Source organism: Morus notabilis, unplaced genomic scaffold (genome assembly GCF_000414095.1).
Source record: "Morus notabilis unplaced genomic scaffold, ASM41409v2 Scaffold5, whole genome shotgun sequence".
NCBI classification, from domain to species: domain Eukaryota; kingdom Viridiplantae; phylum Streptophyta; class Magnoliopsida; order Rosales; family Moraceae; genus Morus; species Morus notabilis.
In genome coordinates this window covers 572,055-594,833 of record NW_010363077.1, presented here as the reverse complement: position 1 = coordinate 594,833, position 22,779 = coordinate 572,055, and the positions used below count along the sequence as shown (strand labels likewise).

Genomic DNA, 22,779 nt, shown 5'->3' with positions numbered 1-22,779 from the left:
TGAGTATTTTTTTTTAAATTTTTAGAAGTTTTTTACAATGCTACTGAATTACTTTCTGGAGTTTATTATCCTACTGCACATTTAGCTTTACATCAACTATTTAATATTTCAGAAACATTTTCTTATTATAGGGCTACACAACTTTTTGGGAATATAGTTAACTTAATGGAAAATAAATTTAAAAGTTATTGGTCAGGTTGTCCTATGTTATATGCATTGGCAACCATTTTAGATCCTAGGTGCGGAGTAGATGGAACTGAATCATTGATGACTGCTATTGCAGAGAATTTAAAAATAGATATGCAACTAAGTATTATTGACACTAAGAAAATGTTAGAAAAAGTTTTTAGTTTGTATGAAGCAAAATATAGCACGGGTAAAAAAGAACAGGGAACTTCGTTGTCAACTACCAATTCGGGGCCTAAAGGATCGTCGTGGAGAAGAAGAAAGAGAAAACTGCAGGATCGTCCTCAACACAAGCGTCTATGGAACTAGCCAAATATTTTGAAGCAAATTTTGTAATCGATGACGACAAACTAGACATCTTACAGTGGTGGAAGAGCAAGATAGATCATTTTCCAACACTGTCCATAATAGCTCGTGACATTCTGACAACTCCAGTGTCAACGGTAGCATCGGAGCAAGCTTTTAGCGCAAGCAACCGAATTCTTGACGAGAAGAGAAGCAGAATGCATCCAGATATCTTGGAGGGACTAATGTGAGTTAAAGACTGGGAAGATGCCAGAAGACGAAAACAACAATACACAGATGATTCGATGCAAGAATATTTTTCTAACTTAGAAATAACAGAATCTTCTGGAAGCACTTAGGTTTGTAATTTACTATTCCTAGCTACTGCACTCTTTTTTCCTTCGCTAAGGTTTTGTCCCGATCTCCCCATGGGTTTTACTTAGCAAGGTTTTTAACGAGGCAGTCATTTACGTGTACTCCTATTACGTCAATTCAATAAAATCACCTCTTTTGGGGCATTTGATATTTTTTTTAATTAAATTAAAAAAAAACAAGAGCCGGGGCCGGCCCGTGAAGGGCCTGGGCCTAGGCCCGGCCTTGGCCCTTATGGACTAGGGCCAGGGCCTGAGTTTTTCTTCTCAGGCCCGGCCCAGGCACGGCCCAGGCCCGTGATGGGCCTGGGGTCAAGTGTGTCGTGCCGGCCCAGTACGGCACGTTTGACAACTCTATAAAAAGGGGGTGATTATTTTTAAGCAAATTGCCCATTTTTAAAAAAAAAAATATTAGAGGATAAATTGACATAAAATTAATAATTTAATAAATACTTATAAAATTATACTAATTATGAATTATTTTAAACAATTTTATAAAAAAATTATTGGCTCCCTTAGTCCATAAACTTTGAGGATAATGACATTTTGGTCTCTAAATTTTTAGTTTTAACATATTAGTCTTTAAATTTTTAATTTTTGACTGCTTTAGTTCTTGGCACTAAAATCAATGAATAATTTTTAAAATTAAATATAGATAGTCACATCTTTATTATATAACAATTAAAAACTTTACATAAATAATTACAATAAGTTTTAATAGTAAAAAGGAGAAAATTTGCATATACATAAGTTTTTTTCCTAAAATTTTAAGTTATAGGGACTAAAACTTTCAAAAAAAAAGTGCAGCATCTAATATGTCCAAATTAAATGTACAGAGACTAAAATATTATTATACTCAGAAGTGCAACACTAATCGAGAGCTTGTTGAGAGGGGAAAAAAATTTAATTTGAGGGGAATTTATTAGATTAATTCAAAAAAATAAACACAGGAGAAAAGAGAATATTTTGCTTCTCCCCCAAAATTTTATTAATTTATTTAATTTTGATATTTCTTTTTCCTATCTTAAGAAAATCTTATTTTATATTTCTAAGTCCCTCTCATTGTCTTGCTGTCACACTCACTTTCCTGGCAATAGTGTCGTCAGATTCAAATTAAGGCATATTTGAAATTAAAAAAAATAAGGAAAAGGAAAAAGGGGTTGGTTCGTTCGCGTAAGCCTCGCGTTGGCACAACAAAACAGTAGTAGCGGCGATCTTTCTCATTTCGTCGTCTGCTAATAAAAGCCAATTTCCCCTCTTTCTTTTACAAATTCCATTCATCTTACTTCAATTCTATTCTCCGTGTTGAACTCGCGTACACATACATAAAAATAATACCCAAAAGCCCAGAAAGAACAGAATATTAAGAAAAAGAAAAACAAATCACAAAAAAAAAACCCTTTTTTTTCATTTTCGTTTTTTGTTTTTTGATTTTTCAAAACAAACCCAACCCTCTTCTTGTTTTGTACATCCAAGACCCTTTTCTCGGTTTCGTCTTTAAAATCGCTTGGTGGGCTTTGATCAGATCTCCGGTTTTAATTATTTTCTGGGTCGAAGAGATTGTTAAGTTTTTTAGTCTTTTTTTAATTGGTGGAAAATATTTTTGAGTGGGCAAATTTGTGTGATGAGCGATGTTGACCTTGAAAAGAGTTTGGTTGTGAAGTAATATGGAAGTGGTGGTTACACATAGAAGAGAAGAAGAACAAGAATAAGATGACGTTTTACATTGGTCGCGAGTCGTCAAAGGTTTGTACCTTTTTTTTTTTTTTTCTGGTTTCCTTTTTGGGTTTGTCTTATAACTATCTTTGCATTGATGGCTAGGAATAAAGATCTTCTTTTTCCTGCTTTTTTGTGCTTATGATGATTTGGGTTTTTGTTCTTTTATTTATTTATTTATTATTTGTTTTGGTGTGAAGCTATGGAAGCGAATTTGCGCAGAGACAACCACAGAGCTCAATCTTCTTGCCGAGAATTGGAAATATCTGTTAGCGGGAGTTGTTTGTCAGGTTTCCCATTTTGATGCATCGCTCAAGAAATATTTTCATCTATTTTTATTGTTTTTCTTTTGGGAAAGTTTTGTTTGTTAAGAAGTTGGAAAGTCTTGTTTGTGAGATTTGGATCAGAAAAAAAAGAAAAAAAGAAATGATTTGAGTTGTGGTTGGACAGTTGTTACACTTAACATTTTTGTTTTAAGTTTTGGGTTTGTGTTTGATGAGGGATTACATGATGTGCAGGCCCGGTCAGTTATATACATACATATATATATAAATTGTAGGCTTTTTTTTTTCATCTAGAAAATTTTAAAGTATGAACTGGTAAAAGGTTACTTTCACGTTTGTTGAGAGAAGATTTTGTCCCAAATGATTGTTCTTGCACATTCTAGATTCCCATTTTTAATTTACCTTCCGACTTGGAATCTGATAAAATGTTGATTGATTTGACATTTCATAGGTTTTCCCATCTTTTTCTTATTTGAATTGGTTCCAGCAATTCATTGCTTCCAGTCCAGTGTTCGCTTAGTTTTTATGATATGTCACGGCATGGTTGTAACTTTATCTGTTTATTATTAAAAATGCCTTGCATTTTGTACATTAATATTTATTTTGTCTTTTAAAGGGTTTGTGTATAATGTTCTATCATCTTACTTTGCCTGTTGCTAAAATGTCTTGCAAGTCTTAAAGTTAAACGTTGATCTTTCTTCACCCACAGTATATACATGGTTTGGCTGCTCGAGGAGTTCATTACATACATCGACCGGGTCCAACACTCCAGGACGTTGGCTTCATGCTTCTTCCGGTATGTATCAATTTGTTATCCTTTTGCTTTGTCTTTCGTTCTGAGTAGTTTTTCTCGAGTGCTCACTGCTCGTTGATCTTATAAATATGACAATGCCTTCTTACCTTTAATTTTTGAGCCATAATAGGAGCTTGGGCAAGACAAAGCTTATATCAGTGAGACCTTGTTCACCTTTATCTTTGTATCTTTTTTCTTGGTAAGGTTTATTCTCTTGTTTTCGTTAATTTTACTTTTGGTTTCATTTTCTCTATTTATCTGTTATCACCACTCCATAGTATTTTGTACTTAAGCTACTCTTTTTCATGAATTTTGATAATCCCATGTCATTTGAGAGTGCCATTATAAAACTTTACACTTTAGTTAATCGTTTGGCTTATTTGAAGCATGTTTGTTGCAGTGGACTTTCCATCCTTTCATTTTCAAGAGTAAGAAGATCTACACAGTTATAGTATGGTGCAGGGTTCTGGCATTTTTAGTTGTAAGTGATGACTATCAATTATTTTTAACCATTATATTATGTTCTGGATTATTATTATTATTTTTATTTCTTTAGTTTAGTAATCTGTCATTTGGGCTTATATTAGGATGGTTGAAGAGAGAATTGGTAAGATTGGGAAGTATGATTAGTGGGAAAATGTGTGAAGTTGTGTCTCAATTAGAAATTAGAAAATGCCAGTTTAGTTTTTAACTTCTCTTTTTTATGACTGGAATTATTTTGACACCTAATTCTTCAGGGAAGCATATTCATATTAGAGCGGAATATCCCGCTATGCTTACATATATATATATATATATATTTATATATGTGTGCATATATATACATATATATGTAAATATGTATACATCTATATATATATATATATATATCTTGTTCATTCCTTCCTCTGCTGGGTCAAGTTTTTTATGTTTTGTTTGTTTTGAATGGGTATTTTAGTTCATGAAAACTATTGAGCTCTCCGGATGTTTCTTTCAATAAACATTATCATTATTTAGCAGAATCAATCCTCAAAATTTTCTCTCAGTGTCTTTATTTTTCTGCCACAGGCTTCTCAGTTCCTCCGGATAATCACATTCTATTCTACCCAGCTTCCTGGTCCAAATTACCATTGCCGTGAGGTATATTTTTTATATATAATATTATAATCTTGCGAGGTGGAATGTTGTTTTCTTTTTATTTTATTCTTTTGATAATTGAGAAAATTGTTTTGACTCTTTATGAGATTTAGGAACAAAAGAATAATATAAAGCTAAGAATGTGTTCTGCCGTACAGGGTTCAAAGCTTGCCAGGCTGCCTCCTCCAAAGAGTGTTCTTGAGGTCCTCTTGATAAACTGTGAGTGATCTTTTGTTTATTCCAGCTTTTTTAGCTTTTTTGCCTGGTTTACTACATTTTGTGCTTATTTTTTATTCTCACTTGTGCAGTTCCTCGTGGCGTTATATATGGTTGTGGTGATTTGATTTTTTCATCACACATGATCTTTACTCTTGTCTTTGTGCGCACGTACCAGAAGTACGGCACTCGCAGGTATTGCATTTGGTTTTCATCTGGCACGGTATGATCAATGCCTATTCCAAAACTGCTATCTAACTGAATATAACCTCACTAGATGGAGCTTCTTCTGTCTGATATTGAATTCTACTCTTTTGTTTTTTTTTTTTTTTTTTGCTAATGGATCTTGAATTCTACTTGATTGCAGGAGTATAAAGCAGCTTTCTTGGTTGCTTGCCATCATCCAGAGTTTCTTGATTGTGGCATCGCGCAAGCATTACACCGTTGATGTTGTTGTCGCTTGGTATGGCCGATGTCTTTGGTCAAAACATTTATATTTGCAGAAGGATCTTTTCTATTTATTTATATGTTTCTCTTCCTCAGCTGCAATCAGCAGGGTCACCTGCAAGGAAAATGAAAAGAAAATGAAGATAATGAGCGTCTTTGCCCTTCTTTTGTTTCTCGCCCCTGATTGCTTATTCATTTATACAATATGATTTCCTGCAGGTATACCGTCAATTTTGTGGTATTCTTTATTGACAAGAAGTTTGCAGGTGAGGATGTTTTGTTTGTGTTTTATTATTGTTATTATTGTTTTGAAGCGTTAGCCATTATCGAGCAGCCGTGCTGACTATTACATGTTTCCCGTAGAGTTACCTGATCGGAGCAATGGAATTGGGTCTCTCTTGCTACCGGTGACTAACAAAGAGAAGGATGGAAGGACCAAAGAAGAGACTCACAAACTCTTGAATGGGAACTCAGGAGACCCTGCTGATTGGGTAAGTTGGATCGTTCACTGATGCGGAAAACCTTTTTCTGCATTGATGTAACTAAACATTTTTTTCTGCTTTTGTTTGTGCAGAGGCAGAGAACTCAAGTCAATGGCAAGAATCTGGAAGATGGAAACACAGTTCATGTTGATGGTGCAATGAATGGTGCATAGAGGGAATTAAAGATGGGGGTTTTGCTGCTGCTGGAAACAATACGAGCTTCTTGTTTGAAACTTAAAATTAAGTGGACATTTTGTACCAGTCTCCTATGTTGGAGTGGACACATGATTTGTATTCTAGTGGCAATGGAATCTGGGTTATGATTTTTTTTTAATTTGCTCTCCTGCTCCAATCTCTTGCGTTTAGTTGGTGTATTCGTGTCATGATTTGAATTATGATTTGTGGTTCGTTATAAAATTTTCTCACAAAAAACACGTAAATCAAAATAGTTCTGAATCATAATTCTGAATTATGATTTTGAATTCATGAATTAAATGTTCATTTGTTTATATGATTTAATTAATTTATATCGCAACTCAGCAAGGACACTGGTAAATACATTTCAATACTCGGTTACAATATTTCTTCAACCACAACCCATAGTATTGTTGCCACAAGCTCTTGTTGGTAGCTGCAGTTTCAAACTTCCCTACCACAAAATAGAAGATAGAAAGCATTACCAAGTGAAATCGTTGATCCAAATAGCACAGTGGTAAATGGGAAACCATTATAAAGTTGGGAACTTTTAAGGTAGGAACTGCTATTTTATCTTATCAATAAGAAGTAAGAACTATGTTTTAGTTGGGTAATCTTTAACGGTCTTATTTGTGAGGAGCAGTTTTGTGTTACACCTCACAGTTTTATATTACGCGCTATAAATTTTTAATGTAAACACTTACAAATAGACTTTTTAAAAAAATTAATCTAATAATAAAAACAATATTCCTACCGTAAAATTTGTCTAAAAAGTAACGAAAGTGTAGTGATGCATTTTAACAAAGTGTTTCAGATACTCAAAACGTAAGACCAAATGGTTCCTGCATTTATATGCGATTTCATAAAACATGAACATTAAGGGGTTGTTTAGTTGAGGGATTCGTACTCTGATTCGAATCATGGTTCATAGTTCGCTATAGTATTTTTTCTCACAAAAAATACACGTAAATTAAAAATAATTCTAATTTTATGATTCTAATCTATAAACCAAACATTTCCACGGAGTGTGTATATTTTTTCACATGAAATACGTTTGACTAAATTTGACCAGAAGTAGATTACCCCAAAAAAAAAAAAAAAAAACAAAACCAAAGGTAGTGGTTATGGCAGAGCACGTGATGTTTGTTGTGATGGTTGTGGTTATATTGGTTTGAGTTAATGCTTCTTGTCTGTGTTAACCCATTGTGGTGTGAACACTTATCTTGTCTTTACTTCCATTTACATGCAAAACAAGGCATTCGTATTTCATTGAGAAGGAAAGGATCATGTTTAACAATCAACACGAACTCTCACGTCACGTGCATTTTCTTTTCTAGTAGAGAGATTTAAATTATATATATATATATATATAATATATATATATATATACAGGTTTCGTTAATTGTGACCGACTTGTGTCACCGACTTTGTTTGTTAATTGCGATTAGAGGAGATATATTGGAACAACTAGTATGAACGTGCACCCACGTGACATGATGGACCAATTTTGGAACTATTACATTAGCTCAGAGTACGTGCGTCTGTAAGACATTGCGTTGTTTGGTTTGCAATACGATACACGTCTCATATTAACGTGTCTTGTTTCTTGTGATTCGATAAAAGTTAGTACTAACCAAAACTTTAGACATTGGATTTATACAAAATTAATTTCGAGAGAAAGATGGTTCATTCACGCATAATTTAATGTTGGCAAAACATGAACCTAGTTATTTAGGCCAAGCGACATGTCATTTCAAACAAGACTGATAAATGCTGGATATTAGATAGTAAAATTTTAAGTTTTTTTTTTTTTTTTTTTTTTTTTTTTTTTCCCAAAGGAAAAAGATCATTGATGTCATTATTCTCTTTTGACATTTTGAAAATGTTACAATCTATCAATAAAACCGGAAAATATCTAACTCAATTCTATTTGAATGATAAGCTTAATATTTACTCATGTCACTACACATGACCAACGTCACGCCGCACGACATATGGACTGATAAGAGTCTTCAATTGGAGGTGGTAGGGTATTTAATTTTGCATGCTATCTGGAGAAGAGAAGAAGGAAAAAATAGTATTACTCGAGTAGGTCAAATCATGTGAGGCCAAATGTAATCATAATTAGTATTGTTAAGACGACTTAAACCAAAAGGGACTCTTAGATCATATCAAACATATAAGACCAGGTAAATTTGAAGGGAAACTCATCAAAATAAATCCCAAACATCATTACAACAAAAGGAACATCAAAATATGTCCATCTTTATCCTCTTATTACTTTATTATTTATCTCAATTCCACTTTCAAAGAGATGGGTTGTATCATAGCTAATTTCGCTTGCATTCCCACATGGCCTTTATGCTAATTGGCTCACAGCAGAGCAGGGAGGAACAAGACCAATATTATTTGGGTTCATCATCTTATGGGACAGGGGAAAAGAGTGCAGGAGGGGCCCACTTGTGGGTGTGACCAAAAAAGCAATTTGGCGCAATTTAAGCTGGAAAGTTGGTCAATAAAGAGAAGAGAAGAAAAGAAAAGAATGGAGAATGAGAAAACGTCGTGTGTCTGATATTTTGGAGTGTGAAATATCATAATTGAGGCATGTCTTAAAAACCGTTGGCTTTTTTTGGTTCTCTAAATGCTCTCTCTTTTCCCTGTAAAGGGGGTCCTCAAGTCACCTGTGTGGGTCGGTGGTACCAATAATAGTTCCATCTGTCAGACAAGGCTTGCTCTTTTGCCTCCCGCTTTTGTATTCTTTGGGGAATGATCATTCATCTTCTGTGTGGGTCATCAATCAAGTATGCCCAAATTTCGGCCATTATTAGACAACATAATCCATATTTGTTAAAGTTTTTTTCTTTTTTTTCTTTGGTATACACATCTCATGCAACAGGACAGGTGGACCACAAGAATGACAACAAAAACTTTGAGGAAGAACTTTCAGGAAGAGGAACTTTCAAGAGGAGGAGACATAATAGACCCGTCTGAGTTAAAGTTTGATGTGGTACATTGCTATTACATTCCAATTAACTTTGATCAATATTTCTCCTTATACAGGGAAAATGCAGCAAATGACATTTTTGTATAAACATTTGAAGCATATAGCTTATTTTTAAACGTTAGTAAAATTATAGCATATTTTAAATCTCCTTAATGAAACAAAACGTTCTTTTCTAAATTTACCTTTTTTTAGGGTTTTGTTTTGAATTTATCCTTACACAACCCCACCAGTTAGGTGTGAAAGTCAGCTGGGTAGGGTCAATTTTTGGGTTTGTTTGGACCGGCCCGCAATAATCGGCCTGAAAAAATACTGGGGCGCAACATGTGAATTAATCCCAAAACCTGTATATCATTCGGTTACCTCGGGTTGGCCGGGTTACTTCAGGCAAACCAACTCCAAATTTACTTATTTCAGTCTTATTTGTTGCTTTTCTACCGGTAAACCAACTCCAAATTGGGTGATTCTTTGCTTAATTGCTACTTTTGCATGGGTAAATTATGAGAAAGAGTGGTATTCCGGGTTAACAGAGACCAAATGTTCTCGCATTCTCATTTTTTTTTAACATGCAGAGGGTTTTGACCGGATAAGGTTACACGGGGCTTTTAGAGCCTGAACCCGCGACCGTACCTGTCCATTGCGGGTTAGGCTAATTATAAACTGAAAAAAGAAAAAAAACTCCATATTTTCGGATATGGCCGGGTTGGATAGGCTCGGGTTCGGAGTGATTTTTTACGCCCCTTTCCTCTCTTCCCTCCTCCCCCCCCGCCATTGTTCATTCAGTCACTTCTCTCTCTATGTTCATGCTATCTCCATCCTAGCGCCACCAGACATCGGGATTGTCACGCCGTGGTGGATTTCACTCACGATCTCTAGTCCCGATCTCAGGTAGCGACTCCGATCTCTCTCTCTCGCTCCTCGGCCGATCTCTTTTACCCCCTCTCTCTCCGATTCGCGAACAGATTTCTAGTCGCAGACAACGCGATCTCCCAGATCAGGTGAACACCTCCATCATCTCCGGCAACGCAAAGGAGCAAAGCAACGTTGATTCTCCTCGTTCTCTGTGTATTGCGTCGCCGGGGAACTGCTGGGGGACTGCCTTCGTCGCCAACAGTCGGAGGTCGCAGATGGAGGACAACGCCGATGCCCTCACTAATCTCCGTAGCAGATCGCGATCTCTGTCGCAGATCGATGATGTTCCCCATCGCCGAGCTCCGTGGCAAATTCGGTCGGGGAACTCGCCGATCTGGCCTTCACGAACCAGATTCATTGTCTGCCTTGGAGCTTTGAGGTTTCGATTTGGCCTTCACAAACAAGAACCATTACTACTTTGTTCTACCGTGATCGTTTGTGCAATGAGATGATTTGTTTCACGTTGAGAAAATACAACACAGAACCGCTAATTTTTTCAATGGCAGTTTTAAAAAATTTTCTTTTGATTTGTTTATGTCTGGAGAATAAAAAAAAAAAACTGAGATTTGATAATACAGTATTTCCGACGCTGATAAGTAAATACTTCACTGAATTTAATTTTAAATTTAATAAATGTTATATTTATTAATACATATTTCATTAAATTTAATTTTTGATATGATAAATACTTTATTTATTAGTAAATACGATATTTATTGATAAATATACTTATCAGTTGTCAAAGTCGGTATCTAAATTTTTAAATAAATATGATATTTACTATTAAATACGGTATTTAGTATTTACTAATAAATAATGTATTTATTAATAAATATCGTATTTATTAATAAATACAATGTTAAACGGTCATCAGAATCAGTGACTGGATTTTTGGATAAATATGGTATTTACCGGTAAATACAGTGCTAAATGTCGGGGTTGGATTTTTAGCTAAATATGATATTTATTAGTAAACACGGTATTTACTGATAAATACTATGTTAAACGGTCACCAAAGTCGGTGTCCAGATTTTTAAATAAATATGATATTTATTAGCATATACGTATATACTGGTAAATATGATATTTACCAGTAAACGATCGTTGGTGTCGGGCCGCCAGCCGTGTCTTTTTTTTTTTATAAATATGATATTTGCTAATAAATACAATATTTACTAGTAAACACAGTATTTATCAATAAATAGAGTGTTAAACGATCACCGGAGTTGACGAACGAATTTTCAGGTAAATATGATATTTAGTAGTAAATACGGTATTTACTGACAAATACAGTATTCACAGATAAATACATTGTTAAACCGTCTCCATGAAAATGATTGTTGGATTTTCAGATAAATATAATATTTATTAGTAAATACGGTATTTACCTATAAATACACGGTGCTAAACGGTTACTGGAGAAATGGTCGCCAAAAAACAACCGCCAAAAAATGTCATCAGTCGTCGAAAAATGGCAACCGATTGCTGGAGTTGATCGTCAGAGCCGGCCATAGTGGACTTGACTATAATCTACCTATTTTAAAGAATATGCTATAATTTACTATTTTTTAAAAAATAGATATTTAGGAGAGAGATGTGAAGTGGAAAAGAAGGTATTGAGATATTTTTGGGGTTTTAGTAATATTTTAAACTTAAAATTTCAAATTATACTATAATCTACTAATTTTTAAAAATATACTATAATTTATTAATCACCCTACCAATTATGCTATATCCCTCTTTATCCTTAAAATATCAGCGGTTTGTAACTATATAACATCTCAAAAAAGAAGGGGAAAAAAGAATTGCTTTTTTATGAAACAAAAAATTGTACCTGCAAAGCAACTCTTTGATAATAGAAATAGAATAATGTTAAGACATTACTTTTAATCCTAATTTTTATACTAATTTTTGAGTTATCATTCTTTAAGTAGAAGGTGTTTAAAAATTGTTACGTTTATAAATTGCAGCCACCAATAATTGAATAACAACGCAGAAGTTAGTACAAAAATTGGAAAAGTATCATCACGTGTCGCAGTTGTTGTCATATTAAAAAGCATATCATTAATTAACTTCTAGGATTAATCTAAAGGATGTTCTATGACTTTTATACTAAATTTCATTTTAGTCTCTAATTTAAAAATATTTGAAATTGACCTCGATCTATCTCGGTATAATTAAGTTGATCATAATTCAATTAGTTGGTAAAAAAAAAAAAAGGCAAGAGTTGTGCATGGTGGGTAGTTGGATTATTACCTATACAGTTAGAAGAAAACCAAATGAAATATACCACAAACAAAATACGAACTTTATAGTTTATACCAAACCCTTCTTTACTGTATCAAGATAGATCCGGATCAATTTTAGAAACATGGATCAAAGTATAACATGATATACAACAGTTCGAGATTATTCTCGAGATTAATCCTAAATTCATTTTTTCTTTTTTGAAGACTTGTTTGGTAGTCACTATTTGTCATCCTTCCACAAGAAGAAATCTTTTTGCAGTATATGCGGTTAGCAATTATATTTTTACAGTTTTTCAGTGATTGGGTGTCATCCATTAGCTTTTCCATAACGTGGATCGCATGATTTTGCTGGCTGAATTTTAATTACTCAAATATCATTATGCTGCTCATTAACAAGCAAAGGTTGTGCACAAAACGTCAGAAACAGTCACATTTAACTTTTTTATTATAGTAAAAAGCTCTCACATAAAATCACATCTCAATTCGAATCAACGAACTAAACGAGCCCTAAATTTCACCGCCAGAAGCAAAGTAAATTGGCAAAAGTGTTCAAATTTTTACGAAACTGTTGTTGTTGTGTTGTTAAGTCGTCTTACTAAGTGATCGTGTTTATGACTTCATGCAGAATACACGAGATGGAATTTATGATGACATGATAAACACAAGTTAAGACCATTGGACTAAGATTATATTGGTTACTACTTACTTCCGTTGAGATCAGATACAAATTCTTTTTATTCTCTCTTTTATATAATAGATGAAATTTTCTCCATGTTTACTAATGATGATTTAAAAAATGATGACTTTGATTATAGCAATTGATTGAAGGATCACTAATATTAAACCGCATGAGTTTCCTGTTTAAACATTATATTCGACTCAAGCTGTGTAGAGAAAAAGTTTGGAGATGGATCAAGCTCTCTTATTCAAAATAATGCGAAGATGGATTAGAGTTTATAGACGAAGATTTTGCAGGGCTAATCTTACACAGTATTACATCTTTAACTTACATAATTCTCTTAATTCTGTTGAAATGGTCATAGCTGAATGTAGAAACACACTTTAGAATGAAAAATAGGTTTACAAAATGTTTTCTGTAGTAATGAACAATACTTTTTAGACACTAAACTTGATCTTAAATTTTGTTTAAAACATTTTGTTGAAAATATACTTTTTAAAGTGTCAAAAATTGGATAAAGGCTGTGCTACATTATTCGGTAACTCGATAGGTTACTTCAGTCATCAAGTGGACTTTTGGATTATGAAATTTTCAATAGCCTCCGCCTTTTGTCCGTTCAACCGAATGTCTCCAACCGTAGACAGTACTATAAAAACGATTGTAATTATAGTCGGAGAATGAGCCAAACTCAAAATTTTGGCTTATTTTTGCCTATTTAAGAGAGTTTTGAGGTCAAAATTTGTTAAAGAAACTATCGTGAAAGCTCTGAGCATGTCTCAAACATTCTCCACCTCTCTCTATAAGCCTAAGTTGCATTTATTACTTCAAAGAGTATTGATCACAAAATACACTCTTTGAGTTAACCTTTGATAACCATTTATTGAGTGTTTAGTATGAGGATTCGTGTCATGGTTCGAATTATGATTCATGATTCGCTACAATATTTTCTCTCAAAAAAATATACGTAAACCGAGAAATGTTCTGAGTGAACCAAAAATGTATCGAACCTTTAGCAGGAGAGTTTATTGAGTGAACCAAACTTTTAAAACCATATTAAAGGAGATCATGAAAGATCTTGTCCTTACTCGTTTACATTTTGCTCACTGTTATTTGATTTATGATAATAGCTCTATAGTGCATAATTGCTTAATATTCGTTTTTTTGAGTTTTGCATATTGTGAATTGTGACTATTGAAATTAATTCTTGAAATTGTGTATTTTGTGTTCAATTTCCCTAATAATTGAAAAATATTTTTAAAACTCAATTCACATCCCCTTCTTGAGTAGTAGTCATTTTTGGGCAAACATTGTTCTTAATATTTTGAGAGTTTATCTAGTAAGACAGTCCTATCGGCAGTGTCAATTTCTGATCGTTGGATCATGTTAAAATCACACCAGATTAAAAAAATATGCAGAATAAACAATTTCTGATACGAATTTAACAGTTGAAAATAGAAAACTTCAGTCAATTCTTTTTTTGGTTCTATGAGAGAAGTTAATGAAATTTAAAGTTAACGTGAAAATACCTATTCAAATAAAAAGAGAAGAAAGGTTGGAAATTAAAAATTTGTTTACATAAAAAATGAGAAATTATTTTCAAAAGGTTGCGTGGTACTTCTAAAGATATTTCATTACTTTATTATGATAAGTTTATAAGGAAAAAGATACAAATATTTTTATAGTGTATGAATTTAAATTTTTATTCCTTATTTTTAATTAATATATTTTTAATTAAATAATTACAATAGTCAAAAGGTATTAATGAAGAGTTAAAAAAAATCAAACTCCATACAATCTAGTTGAAAAGATGCTAGGAGGATTAGTGGTTTTTTTTTTTTTTTTTTTTTTTTTTTTTTTTAATTGTATCTAGTTGTTTTGTTTTGTTTTTGTTTTTTTGTTTTTTTGATGCTAGGAGAATTATAAATTCGAATCAGCGAAGTGAACGGACCCTTTTGTTTTTGTAGGAACTTCGTGAAAAACTCTTGAACTTTGAAACTTCTCTATCCGCCAAAACCTCTATAATGGATCTTCTTCTTGCAACTACCCCAGCGACTTGAGCAACTTATTTTTTCACTCTCCATATAATGGTCCAAACGATATTTTGATCGACGACACTCCTACTCGTAATTTTAAACTTTAAACAATGTCCTTTGTCTTTCTAGCATAAAAAAGAACATGATTTTTTATATATCAAAAGATTTTTGAGTTAGGGTAACTTGAGCGATGATCTTGAGTTGAGTTTGACTTATAATTTGAGTTGAAGTTGTAACTTGTATTTGTGTTTGGATGTGCACATTTGAGTTATGATTTGAATTGAAAATCTATTTGAGTTTGTGTTTGTGTGGGTCAAAACTTAAATTTGTCTTTAGATAATATTTTAATAAACACTCAATAGTGATGAAAAATTTTAATAGGGTTGAGATTTTATTCGTCTTTTTGTTGTTAATGCATAGAAAAAAATCATCTCAATCAGAATTAAAACGAAAAAGTTATGACATTTTTAAGAATAGAAAAAATAATGTTCATTAACTTGAGTTTAAATTTATGAACTTAAGTTGAGATGGAAACTTGAACTCGAGTTTAGCTTCAAACTCGAGTTTAAACTCGAGTTCAAATTCAAGTTAAAACTCAAATTTTATAAAAGAACATGAATTTAAATAAAATTATAACTTGAGTTTAAATTTTTTCTGAGTTTCGTTCAAAAAAAACAACCGAAGGAAACTAATGATTCTTTTTAGGGGAACTTTGAATTCTTGTATAATGTATATACATCAGTTATTATCATTTACTGTATTGCTATTTTCAAAACATTGTAATTATAAAAACAACAAAAGTAGAAAAGTTTGATGAAACCATAACAGTTGGCAGGTTGAGAAGTGAACAACTTATTAGGTGACGCTTGGATTTTTAAAATTTAAATTTTTTTTGTAAGAAAAAAATACTATAGTAAAATTAATAATTATGATTTTCACTTTAGGGCTTGTTTAGTTCACTGATTCAAATTGAGATGTGAATTTTTGTGAGAGCTTTTCACTGGAGTAAAAAAGTTAAATGTAATTGTTTTTAAGAACATTTTATTGTAATAAAACTCAAATTCTAAACTTAAATCGGTGAATGAAACGGGATCCTAGTGTTTCTTTCGTTTTATTTTTTTTTTCCGTTAAAGAAGAATAAAATTCCCCAATTCTTCTTTTTCAGTTGTTGACTTTGGTAGGTCTGAGACGTTGAGGTCGCGAAAACAAAACGGTCGGTCCTTGTCAAGACTTTACATGTGGGCTGTGGGCATAAACTGATGAGATACTGCATGGTCTTACTTACGTTAATCAATTAACGATTAATGCAACTTTACCTAATTCCATTTGTAATCAGAACAACGTATTAGAAAGGAATATATATATATATTTTTTAAAGTCGTTTATTTGTTTGACTTTTTCTGAGAAAATGACCCTCCTAATTCCCCCCACTTAATCCACTAATAGCCGTATCCCACGCACTCAGCTGACAGTGCGTTCCAGAAATTCTAAAATACCGGATTTGCCCATCTGGTCTTCCTTCGTGACACACAAAGATAGGACTATAAAAATCCCCTGAATTATAAATGCATAGAAAAATAAAATAAATATACCTTTTTTTTTTCTTTGCTGGAAAAAAATAAAATGTACCTTAAACATCATAAGTTACGTTACTTCTTAGACCGGAGAAAAATGACTTGTCCCAAAAGCGCGTCTCTATGCTTTTTTTTTTTCTTCCCGTTTTTATGATTCTGTCTTTTATTCTTCCACTTTTACATCTTTACTTGTTGTGGGTAGAATAATAGCTTTACTTGGGACCTGGGAGGACCAAACATCGGTTTGTTTCCAGAATATAAGCGAAATATTCCGTTAAATAGCGGATCTAATGCCAAAAAAAAAAAAAGAAAAAAAAAGGAAGAAACCAAACAAAAATAAATTTGCACAAAGAGACTTCTGAGTCCATTTCCCCACGTACAAATTTATATCAAGTTTATGAGAGGTTTTTATTCTTACTCTTGACTCTATTTGGTTAGGAATTGGTGTACATTGCTTTTATGCTCCATCTCATTTTCACATGCTCAATCTCTAGTGGTAAAGGTCATCTCACATTCCTTTATTGAAAAAAAAAAAAAATGAATAAATAAATAAAGAGGAAAAAAATGAGAAATGTGAAAGTTATTATGATTAAGGGTTGGTGAAAACTCATCAAATCAAAGCATACTATATTTTCTGGACAAGTTATTGAAGTCATTTTTAGATCGAACATCAATACTTCTCTACTTGTTTTGTCATTCTCTGTCGTTTTCCAGCTGTTCTGCCATTAGGGTGGGCTGAGAGTTAACCTATAAAAGACACTCTGACGCTTAAGTCAAGTACGTGGTGCTTTTACATTAGTTGCCCTAACATGAGAAAACGTGTGATGTTAAGACTGAACAAACCATGCATCACTGTCCCGTTCTCAATATGTTGAAGTTCTCTGATGACATCGATCTGTTAACTCGAGATTCGCAGTCCTTAACCTTGATCTCAGCTAGAGGTCAATCTCAGACATGTGGCATGCTCCTAATTACCTGGTGGAATATCCCCAATACATATATTTCGTATTATCCTCTTGAATCAATAAACATTAGTGTAAAAATATTACTTATTTGTTAATATATCATTGCTAAGCATCACTATTAATAATATCACCTTCGATGTTCTAATTTATTACGGATCAAGCTGAGACAAATATACAAATTGCACTCAATTTACACCGGTTTAAATCAGTGACATTAATTCTCGAGGAAAAAAAAAAAAACTATGTTGAACTTTCCACTAGAAATTTTATTAAAATGGAAGCTTCATAGTTGATATGCTAAATATGAACGTAAAATGCACAAATTCCAACAATAACACGAACTTGCATAAATATGAACGTAAAATGCACAAATTCCACTAGAAAAAAACACGTACATGTTCTGAAATTTGATATAATATTTTGAACAACCGAAAAATGAGAAAAAGAATGATGGAAATTACAGAAAAGTGTAAAGGAGAAGGCAAAAAGTGGTGAAGAAAAAAGGCCATTCCCTTTGCAAGAAGAAAGAGTGATAGACACACACACCACACCTCACATGAAACGTGAGCTATGCACGCACACACACTCATTGCTGCAACCAAGAAACCAAAAACCAATCTCTCTCTCTCTCTCTCTCTCCTCTCTCTCTCCTCCGAATAAATTTCACAAAATTTCATATATAACAACTCATTTTCCCAAGAAAATCACAGTGAACTAGAAAACCATATCAAAGAAGAACTCTAAAGAAGAAGAATAACATTCATTAATAGATCCAAACAATCACACTCAGATAAAAACTTTGACTCAAGTCTCGATCAGACGGATGTCCACCGTCTGATCCTTTGACCCGAAGTTCCACCATTCGATCTCTCTCTCTCTCTCTGTCTACTTCAATGGGAGCTCGCTGTTCCAAATTCTCTCTCTGCTGGTTCCACTCCCACCTGAAACCTTCCGTTCTGGAAACTTCCGACCTCGGTATGCGCAGTTTCTTCTCTCCATTTTTAGTCTTTGATACTTCAAAGGTCTGTTAATTTTGCGGCCATTGTTGTGCAGAGAATGGAGGCAAGAGTGATCGGGAGTTATGGCCGAGCTTCAGCGAGTTCAGCCTGGAGAACCTCAAAGCCGCCACGAACGGATTCTCGTCGGAGAACATAGTGTCCGAGCACGGAGAGAAAGCTCCCAACGTCGTTTACAAAGGAAAGCTCGAAGGCAGCCGGTGGATCGCCGTCAAGCGATTCAACAAGTTCGCTTGGCCCGATCCTCGTCAATTCCTCGTCCGTCAAACTCGCTCTCTAAGCTTTTCGTTTTGTTATGTTTCTGATGATTTTGAGATTTTGATCATGAAGGTTTAAAGAGTGAATTTTGAATGTGATTTTGTTAGGAGGAAGCGAGGTTGGTGGGGAATCTGAGAAGTGAGCGATTGGCGAATCTGATCGGTAGTTGCTGCGAAGGCGATGAGAGATTGCTCGTCGCCGAGTTTATGCCTCATGAAACTCTTGCCAAGCATCTTTTTCACTGTAAATTACTTTCTGTCTTCTTCTTCTTTCTTTTTTTTTTTTTTGGGTCCTAATTTGTTGTGCTTTTCCCTTTTTGTTTACCTTTTTTTTTTTTTTTTTTTTTTTTTCTGTGGGGTTTTGAAAGTAACTTCTTTAATGAAAATGCATGAGAATGACGACAATTAATTAAAGATCTTACTAAAATTTGATATTTATTTGCCTTGATCACTTAAGTACTTGCTTGATTATCATTTTTTAAGTGCATTTCAGGCTTCCAAACAACCGATATTTAACTGCAAATGACCCTTCCATTCAGTGCCCTGTTGAGAAATTTGCTAAAATGACAATCTAACAAAGTGAAATTGGCAAAATGAAAACCTTCGTTGTTTATAAAAAGTGGTCATTTTACAAATAAAAATTTTTGAAAAGTTATTATACTAATAAAACTTTCATATTGAGTCATTTTCACAAGGGCCTCCCAGTCCTTTTTTTTCCCCCTGCTCTCATTTTTGGAACCTATCTGTTTGATATTCTCTGTGAGAAACCTGTCTCTTTAATCAAATTATTATTGATTTTGACAACTCAGGGGAGGCCCAGCCCATGAAGTGGGCCATGAGATTGAGAGTGGCTTTGTATTTGGCACAAGCACTTGAATATTGCAGCAGTAATGGACGTGCATTGTATCATGATCTCAATGCTTATAGGGTTTTGTTTGATGAGGTAGACTGGTTTCTTTGATGCATTCTTCTGCTTTCAAAAGAATAAAAACTGAAAAAAAAAAAAGGAAAGTTTAATCTATTTTAGTTCAAATTCATTTACGGGCGGCTCGACTGTGATCAGGATGCAAATCCCAGGCTTTCCTGCTTTGGCCTCATGAAGAATAGCAGGGATGGCAAAAGTTACAGTACAAACTTGGCCTTCACGCCTCCAGAGTACCTGAGAACTGGTATATGTTTTTGCTTGAATATAACTGCAACATTATGTTGATTTGGTCGTCAAATACAATTGCAAAGCAAATCAACAGTCTCAATCTAAAAGAGTGCTGCGTGATGTACCTCCTTTGGTACCAAAAATTGACTTTGGTTTTGGAGATTGCTTCACTTATAGTAGTGTTTCATATGGAAATTTTGATGATGACAAATGCATAGTTATGCTTGTCATAGAACTTTTTTGGCAGAGAAATATGGATAGTTATACGAGATCATATGAATTTTGTCAAATAAAATGTGATCTAAACCTTATAGAAGATTGGAATTGTGTCTTTTGTTGGCAGGTAGAGTGACACCAGAAAGTGTGGTGTATAGCTTTGGAACGTTATTGCTGGATCTTCTGAGTGGCAAACATATACCCCCCAGTCATGTGAGTTTCATGCTTTTAACAGATTTTACGTCCACTTAAATTCTAAAATCCCTCCTTAACTGATGCTAGACAAGTAAGTATGGAAATAAGGATTCCTTACTTTCAAGAAGTAGCTTCAACGAGTGTCTGAATTAAGTTTTCATTGGTTAAGGTGTTGTATAAAGATCAGTCAGGATCACTTTTTTGGGCTAATATTGTTTGCAGGCACTTGATTTAATTCGTGGCAAGAATTTCCTGATGCTGATGGATTCGGCTTTAGAGGGTAATTTCTCCAATGATGATGGAACTGAACTTGTGCGGCTAGCTTCCCGCTGTTTACAATACGAAGCACGTGAGAGGCCAAATGCAAAGTCGCTTGTCACTTCTCTCTTGTCACTTCAGAAAGAAGTAGAGGTATGCAGACTGCTTTTGCTAACCAAGTTTTTTAACGTTATGCTTTGTTTAAAGCAAGTATACATCTGAAATAAGCTATAGTTCTCTACTTGTTCTCATAACAATGCGATTATGGTGAGGAGAAAAAGGATGTTTCCTGTTATGTGCTATTATATAATAGTGTTCTATATTTCCATTCGCTGGCGGATATGTTGATTGTCAAGGAGATTTGTTTTTTTTTTTTGTTTTTTTTGTTCTTTTTTTTTTTAACTGCTGAAATTTTACATAATATGAAAGACTGTAATTGCTCATTGGTAGTTATTGCTAGGTTCCGTCGTATGCATTGATGGGTATCCCACATGAAACTGCATCCTCAACTCAGCCATTGTCATTAACACCTTTTGGTGAAGCTTGTGTGAGGATAGATCTCACTGCTATCCATGAAATATTGGAGAAGAACGGATACAAGGATGATGAAGGCATAGCCAATGAGGTTTGCCACTTGTCCTTTATTTTATTATTATTTTTAATTTTCTATTCAGCGTTTCATCAACTCACTCTCTTTTTTATTTTTTAATATTATTATCTTTTTTTTTCGTGTAATCACACATTGCCAGTGCGGTGGGGCTTGCTACTTACTGCCCTCTTCATATGAATAGCAATTGATATGTGAAACCTAAATAGAAGTAACACTGAAGCATGAATAATAAGCTGTACAAAATCTCCGTCTACCAAACTTGGGCTGTAATAACAAACTTGCACCGTCAGTTTGGGTCTTACAAATTAGCCGAAAAAGAAAGGTTGAGAGTTCTAACCGGGAAACATTTTACTCGGGAAAGTCTGGGATTCTATTATTATCTTACTAGGTCCACAAGCTGAACATCCCTTTTCGTTCTTGTTGGCTGATTGTAACAATCTTACTAGCTTCTCTCTGCAATAGTGGGGCTATGCAATATAATTGAATATTGATTTCTTTAGTGGGGGCAGAATTAATACTCTTTTAGTCCCAATTCATTCACTTTCCTTGGACTTGCATACTCAACAATCTGTCCAATATTTTCGTTTCTTTCCTTTCCCCCTTCGTCATCCCTTTTCTCCCTGCTAATTATGTTAGAAAAATTCTTGCCTTTCAGCTTTCTTTTCAAATGTGGACAAATCAAATGCAAGATACTTTGAACTCCAAGAAGCATGGGGATGCTGCTTTTCGAGCTAAGGACTTCGCAACTGCAATAGACTCTTACACACAAGTGAGTCATCTGTGCCATCATCGAGTTAGCTTTCTGCAAGAATTAGGTGGTGTCGTTTTAGAAAATTCGTTTTCGATTCCGTTTAGAAGACTAATGTTTTGTCTTTTTTATTTTTTGGCCTTTTTTTTTATTTGAAGTTTATCGATACCGGGACCATGGTATCACCGACTGTGTATGCCAGGCGTTGTCTTTCTTATCTCATGAGCGACATGCCTCAAGAAGCACTAGGGGATGCAATGCAGGCTCAAGTGGTGTCTCCTGAGTGGCCTACTGCTTTATACCTCCAAGCAGCCTGCCTCTTTAGCCTTGGCATGGATAATGATGCACAGGAAACACTCAAAGATGGGACAAACTTAGAATCTAAAAACAATAAGAATTCATAAGTGTATAGCTTTCTGTTTTTCTACTGACATTTTTCTTTCTGCTCAAATATATGTATCTATTATTTATTTGTTATCATTTTTTTTCCCTTCCCTTTTGCTGGCTGCATTAAAAGGATTATCTTGAAAGATTAATGTTGGTTGGATAAATAACGTTTTTGAAATCTTTTCTTGAATCTGGGGTTTGTTTTGCAGAGAATTGTTCCCTACATTAAGAAAACGAAGGCAACATTATCATAACTTGGCCAAAGTTTCTATTTCCTCGTTCGCTGTTTTAACTTTTAATCCAAATTTACACTACAGGTGGAAAAATTCCGTTGAGACTAGGTGAATCGGGTTCATGTCAAATTGAGGGTTGAAATTAGCAATATCAATATCAACTTAGACATGACCTTAAATGAACGGACACGACATGTAGGCC

The 22,779-nt window shown here is 34.0% G+C and overlaps 2 protein-coding genes across 2 annotated transcripts; both read left to right on the top strand.

Moving 5' to 3' along the window:
- The first annotated feature begins 2,007 nt into the window (after nucleotides 1–2,007).
- Nucleotides 2,008–6,233, top strand: LOC21406403 (phosphatidylinositol:ceramide inositolphosphotransferase 1). Its single transcript, XM_024169155.1, has 12 exons — nucleotides 2,008–2,588; nucleotides 2,759–2,848; nucleotides 3,552–3,638; nucleotides 3,766–3,834; nucleotides 4,036–4,116; nucleotides 4,683–4,754; nucleotides 4,910–4,970; nucleotides 5,060–5,162; nucleotides 5,335–5,430; nucleotides 5,634–5,680; nucleotides 5,778–5,905; nucleotides 5,989–6,233. The coding sequence occupies exons 1-12, from the start codon at nucleotides 2,556–2,558 to the stop codon at nucleotides 6,067–6,069; spliced, it is 948 nt and encodes a 315-aa protein (XP_024024923.1). The 5' UTR covers nucleotides 2,008–2,555; the 3' UTR covers nucleotides 6,070–6,233.
- An 11,736-nt stretch (nucleotides 6,234–17,969) lies between these two features.
- Nucleotides 17,970–22,447, top strand: LOC21406401 (probable serine/threonine-protein kinase BSK3). Its single transcript, XM_010103550.2, has 10 exons — nucleotides 17,970–18,479; nucleotides 18,558–18,778; nucleotides 18,886–19,021; nucleotides 19,587–19,720; nucleotides 19,841–19,946; nucleotides 20,274–20,359; nucleotides 20,564–20,752; nucleotides 21,060–21,224; nucleotides 21,865–21,978; nucleotides 22,116–22,447. The coding sequence occupies exons 1-10, from the start codon at nucleotides 18,398–18,400 to the stop codon at nucleotides 22,359–22,361; spliced, it is 1,479 nt and encodes a 492-aa protein (XP_010101852.1). The 5' UTR covers nucleotides 17,970–18,397; the 3' UTR covers nucleotides 22,362–22,447.
- Nucleotides 22,448–22,779: the final 332 nt, after the last annotated feature.

Coding starts and splice junctions, on each gene's coding strand:
- LOC21406403 (XM_024169155.1), top strand. CDS start 2,556: ATGACGTTTTACATTGGTCGCGAGTCGTCAAAG. Junction 4,971..5,059: donor TGAGGTCCTCTTGATAAACT/GTGAGTGATCTT, acceptor TCACTTGTGCAG/TTCCTCGTGGCGTTATATAT. Junction 5,906..5,988: donor CAGGAGACCCTGCTGATTGG/GTAAGTTGGATC, acceptor TTGTTTGTGCAG/AGGCAGAGAACTCAAGTCAA.
- LOC21406401 (XM_010103550.2), top strand. CDS start 18,398: ATGGGAGCTCGCTGTTCCAAATTCTCTCTCTGCTGGTTCCACTCCCAC. Junction 19,721..19,840: donor ATAGGGTTTTGTTTGATGAG/GTAGACTGGTTT, acceptor GACTGTGATCAG/GATGCAAATCCCAGGCTTTC. Junction 21,979..22,115: donor CAATAGACTCTTACACACAA/GTGAGTCATCTG, acceptor TTTTATTTGAAG/TTTATCGATACCGGGACCAT.